Below are 17,165 nucleotides of genomic sequence, written 5' to 3'. Positions count from 1 at the left end.
GCTACTAGGTGATTCAAATTTCTGAGGAATTCAGCAAGATGTCATGGGCCTAGACATATATAAAAGTGGAACATCCAGGAGAAGGCAGCCTCCAGAGATGCAGAGTGGCGGTGGCATTAGAAGAGTTTCTAAGAAAAGTATGCGGGTAATTGTGAGGCAGGTACTAGGAGTAAACTATGGATTTAGACATTAGGGGAAAACTAGTTATAAGAACTGCAGCATAAGTTCACAAAAGGCTGCAGGCAAGGTTCACTTCATGTATAGCATGTGTCTGTTGATTTGTTATTCCTTAAGTCTATTCTGACTGCAGATATGATTTGTCCAAGTCCCTGTCAATTGCAACCAAATGATCAAAGCTGTAAGCAAAGCCAGCATGATCAAGCAGTGCCTGGTAGACCCTGGGAAGCAGACAGGTCTTGGATCCCTTTAGATTTATATTTTCCATTTTCCTCTGCCTGTGAATAGAACGGGCCCTAAGTACCTGGCTAGAATTTGTACCTCCTTGAATGTATTTTAGCATATTTTTCTCCAACTTATTTCATAAGTTCTCTCTTTAAATTGCCCCGATAGATCATTAGCTTAGAGTTGTTCCTCGTTCTTCACAGGTGTGTACAACCATTATCAATTCAGTAAAATTCTAGCATTTAAAATTTTTAACAGGAGGGATAATGTTGAGGTTTTTTTTCACAGCTTGTTTATAGCCTAAATATAATTCCCTTTCAGTTTCTCATTGAAAGACTCTTCATGTTTCTAATGCCCAAGAAAAATATAAACCCACGAGGGTGTTTACTAACCTTGTAAAATTGCAGGATTACACTCATGAAGAGAAAAATAAGCTTTTCTTCATGCTCATCCTCTTTAACAAATGAATCCTAAGTTCATGTATAAACTTGCAGTTAATAAGACACATACCAAAAAGCAATCCAAAAACCCCAGGATTTTAGGAAGAAAAAAACACAAGTAGTGTGTCATTTTCACTTCCACTATTTGCTGGTACAGTAGTGGCACAGTACTTATATACACAATGCATAACTCTCAAAAAGTATAAAAGCAAATAACTGATAAAATATATAGAAAAGTGACCTTTTCAAAATCCCATTTCAAACATTCAAAGTCAGTGGCTTAAGTGAATAGTGAATCTATGATACCTTTTCCAAATAGAGTAGAACTGTAGAAGTTCTTTCTACCTTGAGTAGCAAGAAATTAATTATTAGGATTGCTTTGACTCACAATGATGCTGTGAACTTCCAATTATTCCAGATAATGTAAGCAAGGATTGTACATAATTGAAATTTGATGATAACACAAAAGGCTTATTCTAACCATTAATTTCAATCTTTTTCCCTAGCAAACCTTTACATGAGCTAATGAGAATAGCTGAGTTGCTTGTGTGTCATTTTACCCACCTTTTTTTAAATGTCTCCGTCTTTGGTAAAGCTGTTTACAAGAAGTAAAGCAATGATCATCAAAATGTGATTTGAAGAGGTTTGGAAAGTTTGAGCCTGAGGGCAACCAGGTGTCAGCTAGAGCAGGCAGGGAAGGATGATTTATAAATCGGATTTAAAGACAGTTCCTGTATTAGTCTGTTTTCACGCTGCTGGTAAAGACATATCCCAGACTGGGCAATTTACAAAATAAAGAGGTTTATTGGACTTACAGCTCCACATGGCTGGGGAGGCCTCACAATCATGGTGGAAGGTAAAAGACACGTCTCACATGGCAGCAGATGAGAAGAGAGCTTGTGCAGGAAGACTCCCGTTTTTAAAACCATCAAATCTCCTGGGACTTACTGACTATCATGAGAAAAGCATGGGAAGAACCTTCTCCCATGATTCAATTACCTCCTACCGGGTTCCTCCCACAACACGTGGGAATTGAAGATGAGATTTGGGTGAGGGCACAGCCAAACCATATCAGTTCTCAAAAGAGGATCTCCAAAATGTTTCTGCAAGGACAGCACCATTGTAACCATAATATAGCTTCTCAATGATTTCTCGGTAAATATGCACACTTTCTATTCTTTATAGTCACACATTGTCACCTTATATGTATAATAGGAGTTAGTGTTTGCTTGTTTACCAGGTTGTCAACATTGTTAACAAACAACTCCTCGAAAAATCCTTGGTTTATTTAAATAGATATTTGCTCATTTGATTTCCTCCATAAATTGTTACCTTTTATTCTCAAAATAGAGACCGATGTAGAAATGATTAAAGATGTTTTTTGGACACAAAATAGTAAGCATATTTTAACAATTTCATATTAGTTAATAAAAATGATTTGTATGTTCATTAATCAAAATGTGGTGATTGACTTTATGTTAAAATCATTAAGGATTTAAAATATGAAAAGGGGATAGTTGGCATGTAAGTTGAGAGTCTGATCAAATCCAGGATACTATAAAAACTATTTGAAATACCTGATACTCCATACCAGATGCCAAGTTTTCCCTTTGCTAATGACAAGCATTTATATCCCACAGGAACACTAAACCATCTTGTAAGTATCTCTTGAATGGCTACCTAAGAAATGTGAAGGCCAGAGCAGCTCATAAGAACAAACTGATGTTATCTTTGAGAATACCATGCCGGGCATTTAAGGGTACCTAAAGAAATGGAATATATATTACAAAACCCTAAGCCAGTTATTCCCAGCACAGAAGCTGACTTCTGTAAACTTGGTTTAATAATGGGGCAGGCTGTATCAATCAGTAGGGTGGTAGCAAGTCAATAATTATTTCGAGACAATGAATTTCAATGTTCAATACAGTAAACAGTTAATATAGAAAAAAAAAACAGGAGGAAGGAGCATCATTTAGCACACTGATGATTCGCTGGATTGTCCTGGAATGTTCTGCATTGTCTTAAAATAACTCTGGATTTTCCACTTCAACTAGCTAGCTCTTTTGTGGTTAAGCTTCTGTACTTGCTATCAAACTGACTCTCAACATAGGTTTCACACATTAGTGCCAACCAGCTTCAAGTTCCCAGGTTGCCAGTGGTCTCACTTTTCATGCACAAAGGTGACAAATGAAAATCTGTTATACCGTGGTGTTAATGATGAAAGTTTTCTACCATTTGAGTTATTTTCAGGACACCTGGACTGCTTAATGTGAAAAATTAAATCTTTAATGGTTGAATTCTAGGCATGGTGACTTTTGTTGGAGGGTTATGCTTTTTACTTAGATCTTCCTTTACCCTCCAGATAGCATTCCATTCATTTTTTTCTTTTTTTTTCCTTTCCATTCCTCCTTCATTTACTGCAACATTTACTGATCAACTAATATATTTCAGGCACATGGATAAGTAGTGAGGAGAGAAACATAGATCAGATATGGCCCCTCCTCCCCAGGATTCATAGTTTTGTACAGGACATAGTATGTCAACCTGCTCATAAATCTTGAAAGGATCATAGTTGAACATAGGTACAAAACAGAAAGAAGAAGGGGTTAATCTTGTCTTTGGAAGATGGACTCATGAAAGACTCCACCCAAGTGGAAGGATTTAAGCTTATTCTTAAATAATGGATAAGAACTTCTCAGAAGGAAAGGAAGTAGTTGGAGGAATCACCCTGGTATGTGGGTTATAGCAGTAGTTTCTCATGACCTGAACACAGAGTGTGAGCACAGTCTGTCAGGAGATGAGGATGGAGAGTTCCTTGGGAAGTTGGTAGGGCTTTTGAGTGCCTTGCCATGACTTTCGGATTTCATTCTGCAAAATGAAACGTATCAGCAAAATACCACTGAAGATCAAAGCTGGGGAATTACATGTTCCTTTCACTTTGATGACAAAGTATACAGTGGGTAGATCAGAAGAGAAGAGAGGCTTAACAGAATTATGACAAGTCATATGTTGAGTGGATGCCATAACTCAGACATGGCCCTAGATTCTGGGTATACCTTGGGAACAAAATAGCCATAACACCCACCTTGTACTAATTATGACAATAGCAATAGTATTTATTTAATGTTGATTTGGCACTATCTGGGAGCTTGACGTATTTTAAGGACAGTTGACATTTAAATAATGCAGAGGTATGGACACTGGCACCCCACAGTTGAAAATCTGTGTATAACTTTTAACTGTCCAAAAATTGAGGTATTAATAGCCTACTGTTGACGAGAGGCCTGACTGATTACAGTTGATTAACACATATATTGTATATGTATTATATGCTGAATTCTTACAATAAAGCAAGCTAGTAAAAAGAAAACATTAAGAAAATCATAAAGAAGAGAGACTATACTTACCATTTATTAAGTGGAAGTAGATTGTCATAAAAGCTTTCATCTTCGTCATCTTCACATTGAGTAGGCTGAGGAGGAGGAAGAGAAGTTGGTCTTGCTGTCTCAGGGGTGGCAGAGACAGAAAGAATTCTGTGTAAGTTGGTCTGTGGGGCTCTAACCTATGTCGTTCAAGGGTCAACTGTATTTCAACTTAACAACTCTAAGATATTACTACTATCTGTGTTGTATAGGTAATGTAACTGAGGCTGAGAGATGGTATTTACGCAAAGCTGTGTGTGTAGTCAGTGATGTATCCAGTTAGGATTTGTGTCCAGGCAGTATTTCACTGTGATCTACCTTGAGGAAGTGAATAGATCATAAGATCAGCTATAACTATAGTGGAAACATAGCCAGACCAGAGCAGCTATTGCAGCAGGAAGCAGGAAAAATAAAAATAAAACTATAAATACAAGAAGAATCTGTTCTAAAAGAAATGGAACCTCAAGCTATAGTGTTAAGGTCCCAAATATGGTACTCTTCATCGTTTTCTAGACAGTTCTGTCTGCCTTATACACATCAGTGGATGAAGCCAGCTATTCAACATATAGTCTAACCATAGTAGGTAGCCAGAGTTTAGAATTGGCATTTTCTGGCCATTCTCCTTTCCTTGTTACCATGACTTGTTAATAGACAGCCTACACTCTAGGACTTTACATCTTACTTATTGGCTTCTGTGCATTCAGTGGCCAAATGTCCAGTAGTTCTATGCTGAGCCTCCCCCCAGATATAGTTTGAAAAATGCGTGAGATAAAAAAAAATATCCTTCAGCCTCCCACAACCATGGAACACCTAGCATGCCACTCAGCAGTTAGAGCAGAAACCTGTTGTGGTAGGCAGAATTCTAAAATAGTCCTCAAGATTGCACACTTAAAATGACCCTGATGTACACACCCTATATAATCCCTTTACTTTGAGTGTGAGTTGGATTTGTGACTATGATGGGATATCACTACCACAATTTTGGTACCCTATATGGGTGAAAAGATTTTGTAGCCATAACTAAGGTTCTAATCCGTTGACTTTGAGTTAATCCAAAGGGACACAATCCCAAGTGAGCCTGACCTAATCAGCCAAGCCCTGAAAAGAGGTCAGAGAAATTTGAAGCATGGAAGAAAGACATTTCGTGCTAGCATTGAAAGAGCATCCTACCACATTTCAGACAGAACATGGCACCAAGAGCAATGTCTAGGAGATGAGAATGGTCCCTGTCCAACAGCTAGCAAGAAAACAGGGTAACTCAGTCATAAAACTACAAGGAAATTAATCCTTTCAATAAACTGTGATCTTAGAAGAGGACACAGAGGTTCAGGTATGATCACAGCCCAAGCCTACACCTTGATTTAAGCCTGAACAGAACACTCTGCTAACCCATACCCAGACTCCTTATCCACAGAAACTGTGAAATAATAAATCTGTGTTGTTCTAAGTCATTCAGTTTGTGATTATGTGCTATGTAGCAGTAGAAACTAGGAAACAATATCAGAGTTCAGACAGGTGCCACCCTGAGTTATCAAACCAGCAGGTCATGATTGACTGGCTTGTTTTGATGACCCTTCAAAAGAGTTTTAGTCTGCTCATGGCTCTGTGCGTAATAAATTTAACATAGCGTGCCCTCAGTTATCCATAAAAACTAATCTTTAATTCTTTGAGGCCACTGTGTATTATTTAATAGGTTACATTACATTGCATTGAGGATAATTTTTCTTTTCAGTGTGGTCCTACTAATGGCATGTCCTGTGTGTTTTACAAATATATACTTAATTAGTATTCATAATTCGATTCTAGTATAACTTGGTTACCATAGGTATTTTATATGAAATATTTCTGTTTAAAATCAAAGTTATTAACAAGTGATTCAGTTAGAATTGTTAGTAATTGAACTACAGCATATAAGCATGAATAATTGTCAAGGAGATTGTTGTACATTGCTTTTTACATTTTATGTTTCTTTGGTACAATAAAATAATAGAATAAAAAATTATTTATACTCTATTACAGTGAGGAAGTACAACATGTCAGCTGTAATGAGGAATAATTTGTTGGAGGAGACTATTTGGAATGATATTTGGCTAAATATATATTCACAACTAAGATTTTTATTAAGCAGAGCTAAAAATCTGTTGAAATTACCCCTGGGTTTAATGATCACATAAATAATCCTGTTTCAATTATTTGCATCTTACATGGTTTCATAATAAATGAATTATGCATCAGACAACTTTGTGTCTTTTGTTACTTTTATAGTATTGATTTAGATAAAGATTAGCCCCAGGGAGTAATGGGAAAGGGCTCCATGTGGCTGCTGTTTTGCTTTTTATTAGCTCTCAAACTGAAATATCTACTTTATCTAAATCAGCTTCACACTTCCGAACATTTGTATCCATCAATTCTATTTACTTCACTTAGCCTGGCTATTAAGATGGCTGCACATCAGTTCTGCCCTTCACTTAAGTGATTACATTTGGAGCTGAAAGAGGGATTCTCCAGGGACAGATCAAAGATGGGAGCTAGGTTATAAAGCAATGCAGAAAACTGTGGGATGCTTCACAGCCCTCCTCTATCTGTACTAAAGTTTGTATCTAAAGCTCACTGATGAGAGAAAGTTGTCATGAATGCAGGAAATGAATCACCTGAATAAAAACAAAAAAACATTTAAATATGGAGTAGAAACTTGTGTCTATTCCCAATCTGTTTAAAATGCCTTACTTTTATTCGAAGAAAAAACTTTATGGAGAAGTGTGAGAAACCGAAGGAACCCCCTCTATTCTTATCCCTGTCAAGTTTGTAAAATGTGTGACTCTCAGCTAGTTTTGATGAGCTGGGAGAATGTGTTCCTTACATGGGTGAGGGTGTTTGAGCAGATTAATGCAGTGTTTCTCACAGTGTGGTCCAGAGAAATCCTGCATTAGAATCATTAGAACTTTTGACAAAAATGGAGATCCAGGGTTTCTACCTAAGACCTATGAAATTAGAATCTCTGGGAAAGGTCTGAGGATTCCTTTTAGGGAGATTTGTAGTTAATGCTGATGCACATAACACTTTGAGCACCACGAGTCAATATGTATGTATAACAGCTTAGTTCTCTGTTCTCTTTCGCCAGTGCTGGCCACTCTTGCTACCAATTCCTTTCCTCCCATTTGTCTTCAGCCCTTTAAGAATGCAGTAATGTACAGCTCAAATGAGTTCTTTGAGTCACTGTCTATTGTTCCTCCATTTAACTACCTTTACCCACTGAGCAGTTTGTGTTTGCTATCCATTCTTAGGACAAGGATGGGTGGTAAAGTCTGGGTGTGGTGTTGATCCTTCATTGAGGATATTGTCTACTCATGGAACTAGACCAAACAAGACTAGACTAGTCTAGAACTAGCTAGCGTGTGATTCATGGATCATGGGGCTGATGAGACTTATGAAGCAAATATGCCCTTGAAGGTGGATTTCCTCAAGGAAATGATGATAGGACCCTTTGAAACCCCACTTGAATTTGATTAGAGTCTGTAGCCTGATATCATGCCAACACCTCACTGCATCTGTTCATCTTGTGGAATGTTTCAGAATGGAAAGTGACAAAGATGTCCTCAAATATCAATGTTCAAGATAGTTATTTTCAGGCTGTTTACATTTTTTGTTTCCAGCAAGGATACCTAGATTTCCTTTTTTTTTTTTTTTGAGATGGAGTCTCACTCTGATGCCAGGCTGGAGTGCAGTGGTATGATCTCGGCTCACTGCAAGCTCTGCCTCCCGGGTTCAAGCGATTCTCCTGCCTCAGCCTCCCAAGTAGCTGGGACTACAGGCACCCGCCACCACACCCAGTTAATTTTTGTATTTTTAGTAGAGATGGGTTGGCCAGGATGGTCTTGATCTCTTGACCTTGTGATCTGCCCGCCTCAGCCTCCCAAAGTGCTGGGGTGACAGGGGATTTCCACCGTTTTCAAGAACAATTTAAAAGCCAAGCCATTATAAGTTTATAATTTCTTCCTATATTACTCGTGGTGAAAATGGTGGTCAACCTCATGGGTGGGTATAAGCAATGTGTTTTCTTTAGAATTCCACCTTAATTGCAGATGCCCTAGTCCTTCTTATCCATACAATGGCTAGGAATAATAATAGTAATTGGCTCATTGAGTTTGTTATATGGACATATTAAGATAATTCAATTAGAACAGTACTTGATTTGTAGCAAGAGCTCAATAAATAACAATAATAGCTATTATTTATTGAGCATTTATACGGTGACAGTCTCTGTTCTAATTGCTTTATATGACTCATCTCAGCAGTTTGCCCAAAGTCACAAGGCTCTAAAGAAACAAAGCGAGGATTTAAACCCAAGCATACTCTTAACTTCTGCATTGTACTCCCTCTGCCATAAATGCAGCTCATTGTCTTTTCACATTATTATTGAAATACATTTCTCAGGCCAGGCACAGTGGCTCACTCCTGTAATCCCAGCACTTTGGGAGGCCGAGGTGGGCAGATCACCAGGTTAGGCGATCCAGACCATCCTGGCTAACATGGTGAAGCCCCGTCTCTATTAAAATACAAAAAAATTAGCCAATGTGGTGCACGTGCCTGTGGTCCCAGCTACTCGGGAGTCCGAGCAGGAAAATGGCGTGAACCTCAGAGGCAGAGCTTGCAGCTGAAATGTGCCACTGCACTCCAGCCTGGGCAACAGAGCGAGACCCCATCTCAAAAAAAAAAAGAAAAAGAAAAAGAAAAAGAAAAAAAGAAAAAAGAAAGACATTTCTCATGTAATACCTTTGCCTTCTCCTCATTTTCTTTCAGTTCATTTTGAGGGGCCAAATTTGCTTTCTATTCACTCAGTCATAAGATTCAGCCAGGCTTCTCTTGGATCAAGTAACTGCCAAAGGAAGAGAGTAAGTTAGAGGCAGGTCGCTGACGCTGATTTTGCGCACCAGAATGGGAGACGGTCTGAAAAATGAGGGGCAGAAACTTCCCAGGAACACCTGGGCAAGTGATTTGAGACAGGCTTTGACTGTTCTTTCTGGCTCTGGGTAAATTCTCTGGCAAGGCTGGGTGTGGTGGCTCATACCAGTAGTCCCAGCACTTTGGGAGGCAGAGGTGGACAGATCACATGAGGTCAGGAGTTCAAGACCAACGTAGCCCTAGAGATAGTGAAACCCCATCTCTACCAAAATTACAAAAATTAGCTGGTTGTGGTGATGTGCGCCTGTACTCCCAGCTACTCGGGAGGCTGAGACAGGAGAATTGCTTGAACCTGGGAGGCCGCGGAAGTTGCAGTGAGCTGAGATTGGGCCACTGCATTCCATCCTAGGTGAAAAAGCAAGGCCTTGTCTAAAAAAAAGAAAAGAAAAAGAAATCTCTGGCAACACTAGTTTTCTTCTCCATTGGTCATGTAATATGTAATATACATTGCCTTTGCTATGAAAAAAAAAATACCACCTAATATCTACATTGTACGAGCCCAACGTGGTCTCTATAAAGCTGACCTTGGTTCTATTCCCCTACCTTCCACTACCATTAAAGCCTGTCAGCTTTCCCTGATCTCATGGTACTTTCCATACTTTCCTAAAGGCTTTTACCAGGTGCTACTTCAAATTTCAGGTGTTTTCAATGGCATCTAAAATATTATCTCTTGATCTCTGGAGTCAGACTTGGGTTTTAGTCCTGAGCTGGATATTTCCCGGTATAATCCAATGAGGCCTCCATTCCTTAACTTCCCCTTGCAAAATGGAGATAGTATTAGTAGCTGCCTCCTATGGTTTACAGAGGATACAGTGGAATAATCCATATAAAGTACTCAGTATGCTAGTCTGTCAAATAGTGATTATTCTACACACATGAGCTATTATCTACATTTTATTTTTAATAGATTTTAAGCAGTGAAGACTAAGGATTTTTAAAAATTTTTAAATTTTGTGGGTATATAGATATATTTATGGGCTACAAGTGATATTTTGTACAGATATACAATGCTTAACAATCAGCTCATGGAAAAACAGGTATTCATCTTTTTATTACTCATATTGGCTTATATAGTACCTGGATCACACCTTTAACGACTGAATGGAAGATGAACAATCAGAAACAAACTGAATGAAAGCTAGGTTTTGAGAAGGCCAACCACTGTGGTGAAAACGTAGAGAAAGTTTGCCCCCTTTCTCCTCCTCTCTTTAATGCCTTCCCAGCCTGGAATCTAGAAAGACATAACGTGCCAAAATCCCTCTGTTCCCTGCCTCAGTTCATCAAAGGGCAGACTCATCTTTCATTTTTTAAAAAACATTATTTTTGTTCCAAAAGCCATATTGCTGGAATCAAAGCAGAAATGGGTTCATTACTGTGAGTAACTGGTGATTTTGAATAAACTGCACTTTAGGGATATGCTCTGAAGTGCAAAAGTAAGAGTGTCTCTAATTAAGCACGTTCATTTTTCTGGGGACAGGTAAGAGATAACCTTCATGCAGCAGTAGAGCCTGAGCTGAAGGACTCCCCAACATTGTTTTGAAGGAACTTCTTTAAACGGAAGCACCTGAAACAGCCTTGCACCCTCCTCAGTAGTTACGTGAGAATGCATTGCAGAGAAGAAAATGTTGGCAAACTCACAAACAGTATCCCTTTTCTCTCACTACCACTTCATACTTATCTGCTACACACACACAAACACACACACACACACACACACACGACAGGGGCACAGACCTTTCTTGTATCTAATATTCATGCAGAAAGGGCGAGAAATCTTTTAAAAAGTCACAATTGAGTGTTGGGTTACTTATGCCAGTGATGTTTGTTTCATTGAATGCTTTGGGTATCCCTGGCCACTGTTACATGAGACACATGGGAAATGTGATGACCATCAGCCCCACTGGCTTCAGATGCTTTGGGACATGGGATAATTGACTAGTCCTTCACAAACCTTTGTTTCCTCATCCATAAGATGGAAATATAAACCCCTCCCTTCCTCAAAGAGGGGTTTTAAGAATGGACGAGTCTATGTGTTAGGCCCACTGCTTGAAAACATATATGCTCCACGAAGATTAAGTATCATTTACAAATATTATTGCACCTAATCCTCACAACACTTCCCTGAAGGAGGGATATTAGCCCCATTTTGATGACCAGCAAACCGAAGTATAGCGAGTTCAAGCAATCCAAATGAGGACAAAGATTTGGAGCCAGTATTTAGGTTTCCTCTTTCTGTTGGACACTCTTAATATTTCTCATTTAAAAGGGAATTCAGTGCCCTACAGGAAGAAAATATATTGGATTAATATTTTAGTTTGAATCCTCGCTGCGACTTGAAGGTAAGAGTTGCATATATAGTTAAGTAACTTTACTTATTTAGATTGCAGTGTTCTTTTAGCTGAAAATGAAGGGATGCGAGTGGATGCTATCCAAGGTACTTATCATCCATACCAGCGATTTTAAGATATTTTGGGCAGGGCACCCTTCTTGGCTGCCTTCCTTACATTGCTTTCATTGTTCACATGGGCAGGAACCACAAATCACACTCACATTAAATGCTGAAGATAGAGCACAAGCAATATGTTTGAGCATGCAGTGCTCTTGGCTCACCTTTAAAAGAAGCAGTAGGAATAGGACTTCCTAAGAAAAAAAAAGCACGGAAATCTCTCAGGGTCCACAGGCAGAGGAGGCACCCTGGTAACAGGAAATTGGGTTCTGCCAGATCAGGGAGAGAGCAGGTAGCTTTTTAGGTGAGAATATCAATCAGATTATTCATTCAACAACCACTCACTCTCTCTTATTCATCGGGCACCACTCTGCAATTGAGGATGTTATATTGAACAAGACAGACAAAAATCTCTACCCTCATAGGTAGGAGTTTATATTGTAACAATTCTGGCAGGAGACACTTAATAAACAAATATACATGCTAGGTGGTGACAATGCTTTGGAGGAAAATAACACTGGTTCAGAGGGTAGTGACTCCAGGGCCAGGTGAGGGAGGTTTTTCTGTATAGTGTGGTTAGAAAGAGCCTTTCTGTGATAGGAATTTTGGAACCAAGACCTAAGTCAAGTCACTTATTCACGGGAAGATACGGGGATAAACACTGCAAGAGAGGGAAATGCAAGGACAAAGGCCTGAGCTAATGAGGTAAAAATTTAAAAAGAAAAACCCTCAGGCCTTGGGAAGAACAACATAACAGCAAAGGAACCCATAATTGTGATATCCAGACTGAGTAGAAGGACTCTCACTCTGATGCTCTTCAACAGTTCCTGCCGGCTGGGCACGGTAGCTCATGCCTGTAATCCCAGCATTTTGGGGGTCTGAGGCAGGCAGATCACCTGAGCTCAGGAGTTCGAGACCAGCCTGGCCAACATGGAGAAACCCTGTCTCTACTAAAAATACAAAATTAGCTGGGTGTGGTGGTGCATGCCTGTAATCCCAGCTACTCAGGAGGCTGAGGCAGGAGAATTGCTTGAACCCGGGAGGTGGAGATTGCAGTGAGCTGAGATTGCACCATTGTACTCCAGCCTGGGCAACAAGAGCGAAACACTGTCTCAAAAAAAAAAAAAAAAAAAAAAAAGAAAAGAAAAAAAAAGTTCCTGCCTACATATGTTTCTCAGCCCCAGGTCATGAACTTTAAATGTGAACACAAAGGGCTTGACTATGGACATTCATAGATAAGGCAAGCTGAAGGGCTCTGCAGAGTTCACTGTACTAGAAAAACAGAACTCCCTTTCGAGTTCCAAGGTGGGGTGTGTTTAAGTAATATTAATCCTGTGAATGAGGAGGAAGAAAGATCCTTGAGTTTAATTAACTACTAGTTTGGATGCTTTTGATGTTCCAAAGTTACTGGAATTAGTGGATAAAACAGTATGTCAGCCAGATGTGGTAGCTCATGCTTGTAGTCCCAGCACTTTGGGAGGCTGAGACAGGAAGATCATTTGAGCTCTGGAGGTTAAGTCTGCAGTGAGCTGTGATCACGCCGCTGCTCTCAAGCCTGGGTTACAGAGCAAAACCTTGTCTCTCTCTTTCAAAATAAAAAATAAAAAAGAACGTCACAAAACAGTTTGGGGGATCATTTTGGGTGTAACCTTCACCCCTGTGCTGATAAGCACTTGTGCCAATATTTGGATTTTTAATTCATTTCAAGCCCTGTTGGATAATGGGACGAAGTAATTGGTTTTGCATTAAACAAATCAGAATTTGAAGCTTGGTTCCATCATTCGCCAGCTGTATGACCTTGAGCCTGCCACTTAGATTCTCTGAGGCTAGTGTTTCACCTGCCAATCGTCATCCCTACTTTTAGAATGTCTAGGAAGGAGCAATGCATTAAAGCATCTGGTGTGTAGTAATCACCTAATCACTGATGACTTTTATTATCCAGCAAACATCTAGTAAGTAAGAAGTGCCCTCCATGGAGGCACAGTAGGGACTATCTAGATTAGCAAGGCGTGATTTCTGCCCTCTGGCAGCTTACCCTTTAATGGAGAGAATGTATACCCACATGGCTATCATATAATACATCATAAGTAGGAAAAGTACCATTAAAAACACACAAAAAAAGAGAGATTTGATCCAATTCTGGTTGAAGTTTCCAAGAAAGAGTTTTAAGAACTTGACAGGCAGAGATGGTGTAGAAATGTTTTTCTAAATAGATAGAGCGGTTTGAGCAAAGTCCTGGAAATGGAAAAGCCCAGAATGAGTTTGGGCGAAGGAAGCTGAACTGTCAGGCAGAATGTATTGACAGGAGTAAGACCACTGAGGTGCAATCCTGAAGGAGGTACCGGATCATGGAGAGACCAGCATGCTCTTCAAAGGAGCTTCAACTTTGTTCTGCAGGCAAATAGGGAGCCATGGAAGGTTTCTGATCAAGAGAATGATAAGAGGAGGACTGCACTTCCTCCAGATTGATTCCTCTGGCAACCTAACAAAGTCTGAGCAGAGCATGGAGACACTTGTGAAAAACACCCGAGGTGGTAGTGATTGAGCACTCACTCTTTTCTAAAAGTGTCACTTATTAATTCCCTCTAAAGAGTGATGCGCTAGGTGCTATTATGCCTCTCTTTATGGATGAGGACATTAAAACACAGAGATGTTAAGTAACTTACCTAAGGTCACACAGCTAGTAAGAGATCCCAGTGGTCTGTCCCTGGAGTTCATATTCTGAACTTATACTCCACTGCCTCAAAAATCAACCCCCAGTGAAGGATGCCTTCATTCTATCCCGCTCTGCCTTTGCCTCATCTCTTTTGCACTCTTCGGTCCTCAGCTTGTTCATCTATGAAATAGGAGACTTGAATTGGCTTTCTAAGATGCTTTCCCTCTCTTGTATTTTTTTTAAATTCTGTATTTCATTGTGGAGCTAATCTATTTGGGCAGTGTTAGGAGGAAAGAGAAAGATGAAATAGTTGTGCAAGAGAGAGACAAAAGCTTCAGCTTTTTTTTTTTTTTTTTTGATTTGATTTTTATTCTCAAACTTTTCCTGTTTCCAAATTTACTTAAATCATTATTTGTAAAGGATAGAAGGAACACATTAAATACTGTATATATTTTGGTGTATTGAATGGTATGAGGTAGTGCATAGGAGGTAGCTGTTAAACTCAAATACTATGCAAACATGATGAATACTTATTCGTTTATTATTCCCATGCTTCGAAAAGATATGATAGTTACTACTCAAACCAGAATATTAGTTCTCAGTGACTGAGCTTTCGGATAAGGTGACTCATGGAAAAGAAAGTCAACACTGAAGGACTCCGTTAAGCCTCGTTTCAATCTGCACTCAGCTAGTTGGGACAAAATACACATTTGGATTTTCCTTACTGGTCAACAATGTTTCTGAAACAGCTGAATGCAAGTTGTCACTCCACCTCTCAGCGTTGTCAGGTTTTTCTCCCTATTTCAAGGTGCGGTGCTCTGCTCCCTGTCTGCAGCGGGAGTCCAGCCCTTGCTTAGGTTCTCTTGTTTCCAAGGCAACTGGCCGGCCCAACAAAGCCACTGGTGGCGGCGGCGCGGGCGCGCGGAGTCCCGGGGCGCAGAGCCATCTCCGCCGGGGCGGGCCTCACGTTTCCTCGGGATGTTCCTGGTGACCTCGTGGGTCCTCGGGTGATCTGAGCGCGACTTGATGCGTGGCTGTCTCTCTGTGCAAGAGTGATAACGAGGAAGCCGATAATTCCGACAGGCCCGACTTTATCCGGCTGCCACTTCTGGCCTCTGCTACAGCAGACAGGATGAATGCATTTTCTCTCTCTCACGCCCTTTTTCTCAGCCTCTCCATCTCCATCTCGCCTCCTTTCCCTTCTCTCTTTCTCTCTCTCTCTCTCTCTCTCTCTCTCTCTCTCTCTCTCTCTCTCTCATACGCTCTCCTCCTCCCCTTTCTCTAGCAGTAGCCTTCTTAATGTAGTTTAATGGCTTTACAAAGAAAGCCAGGCAGAGGAGCACTTCTCAGTGGCTGTGGTCGGACCATGACCTAGCTGACCATGAACTTGGAAGGGCTTGAAATGATAGCAGTTCTGATCGTCATTGTGCTTTTTGTTAAATTATTGGAACAGTTTGGGCTGATTGAAGCAGGTTTAGAAGGTAAGGGAGTGCTTTTTAGTGACTTCTGAAAATTCTCTGTTTTGCAATGAAAATGTCTTAGATGAATGTAGGAGGCACCTGAAATGAGATCAGAGAAATGTTACTCTGGGATGGACATGAAGGAAGCCAGGTTTTTCAGGGTAGCAAAGATTAATGAAATAAACTTTTGTAAGTTGCAGTAATGTTTTCACAAGAGGATGTTAAAACTAGGAGAAACACTTTGGATCAAAAATGTGAGAACAAAAACTGAAGTAGTTAAGGGTTTATAACGGATCTACCTGCTTGTTTTGAGAGTATTTAGTCCGTAATAATGTTCGGTTATCTAATATCTCCTTTTATTGTATCGGCAAATTTTATTTGGGTATATTGTGAGATCACTCATTTCTTGCTATACAAATGCATTGATCAAATGGAAATAAAGAGACATAATTTCTTCTGGTCTAAGGTTGGAGCCTGAGAATGGCAGGCTTTTCATAAGGTCATCTGGAGAAGTGTTTATAATGTTACCTATTTTACATACTAACAGAGATTCTAAGGGGAAAAGACTCTAACTCATATAACAGACTTTAACATAGATTCCAGGTAGCCAGTTGTTTTTCAAGTATTGCTGTTTATGTTCCTAAGAGGCTCATTCTCCTGTTCTTGTCAATCACCTCTTTGTTTAAACAGTAAATTTTGTATTTGCCCTTATTATTTCCTAAATTAAATCTTTCTCTGGGAATCTGGGTAAATTTACATTATAATTTTCTAACTATTCAGAACACATTTGAGAGTGTGTCTGCATACAGCCAGTCGTTGTTTCTCTAAAGTTGGCAGAGCAATTTTTGAAAGAAGCTCTAGATGATGTTTGACGTAGTTATGTTTAGATATTTTCCTTGCTTCAAATTTTAAACTTAAGTAAAAAGGAAAATACGTTATAAATGTATTTACATCCACAACTAATCCAGCCCTCCAGAGAATGGCTGCCACAGCGTAACACAAATGAGATTACATTTACAAATAGCAAACATTAAATTAAAATAAGTGTGTCACTCTGATGTAGGTTACCAGAAACCTACATTTATAACTCATGGGGCGGGGGATGCAGGGTGCAGGAGGCGGGGGATGGTGGAGAGCTGGGTTTGTTTGTTTAATTTTAAAATAAGTTGCAGAATGCTTTTGGCAGCCCTGTCTGATGGAAATATCTGTAGTTCTAGAAAGAGGATAAATTCTAAAATCTAGAAGTGGCCATTGCTCTTTAAAATTGACTTCATGTTGTACACTGTCATGAAACCAGTAACTTGGTTTGGCTTCTCTGTTCATTTGTGTGTGTTATTTTACTTGGCAAATGTGATTGGGATGTCCCATTTTAATGAA

At 39.6% G+C, this 17,165-nt stretch overlaps 1 protein-coding gene across 8 annotated transcripts in view; it reads left to right on the top strand.

Moving 5' to 3' along the window:
• The window catches only part of KCNIP4 (potassium voltage-gated channel interacting protein 4), a 1,214,918-nt gene that overhangs the window by 636,683 nt on the left and 561,070 nt on the right, over positions 1 to 17,165 (top strand). For 2 of the 8 annotated variants that reach the window (XM_005554567.5, XM_045393209.2), the window contains exon 1: positions 15,627 to 15,809. The exons of the other annotated variants lie outside the window; for them this stretch is intronic. In XM_005554567.5, the coding sequence (XP_005554624.1) occupies positions 15,710 to 15,809 (100 nt within the window). In that variant the 5' untranslated portion in view covers positions 15,627 to 15,709. Of the gene's footprint in view, positions 1 to 15,626; positions 15,810 to 17,165 lie in introns of those variants that run through there. 8 annotated transcript variants of the gene reach the window in all.

The sequence above is a fragment of the Macaca fascicularis genome, chromosome 5 (assembly GCF_037993035.2).
Source record: "Macaca fascicularis isolate 582-1 chromosome 5, T2T-MFA8v1.1".
Classification (NCBI taxonomy): Eukaryota; Metazoa; Chordata; class Mammalia; order Primates; family Cercopithecidae; genus Macaca; species Macaca fascicularis.
This window is presented reverse-complemented; position numbering and strand designations above follow the sequence as displayed.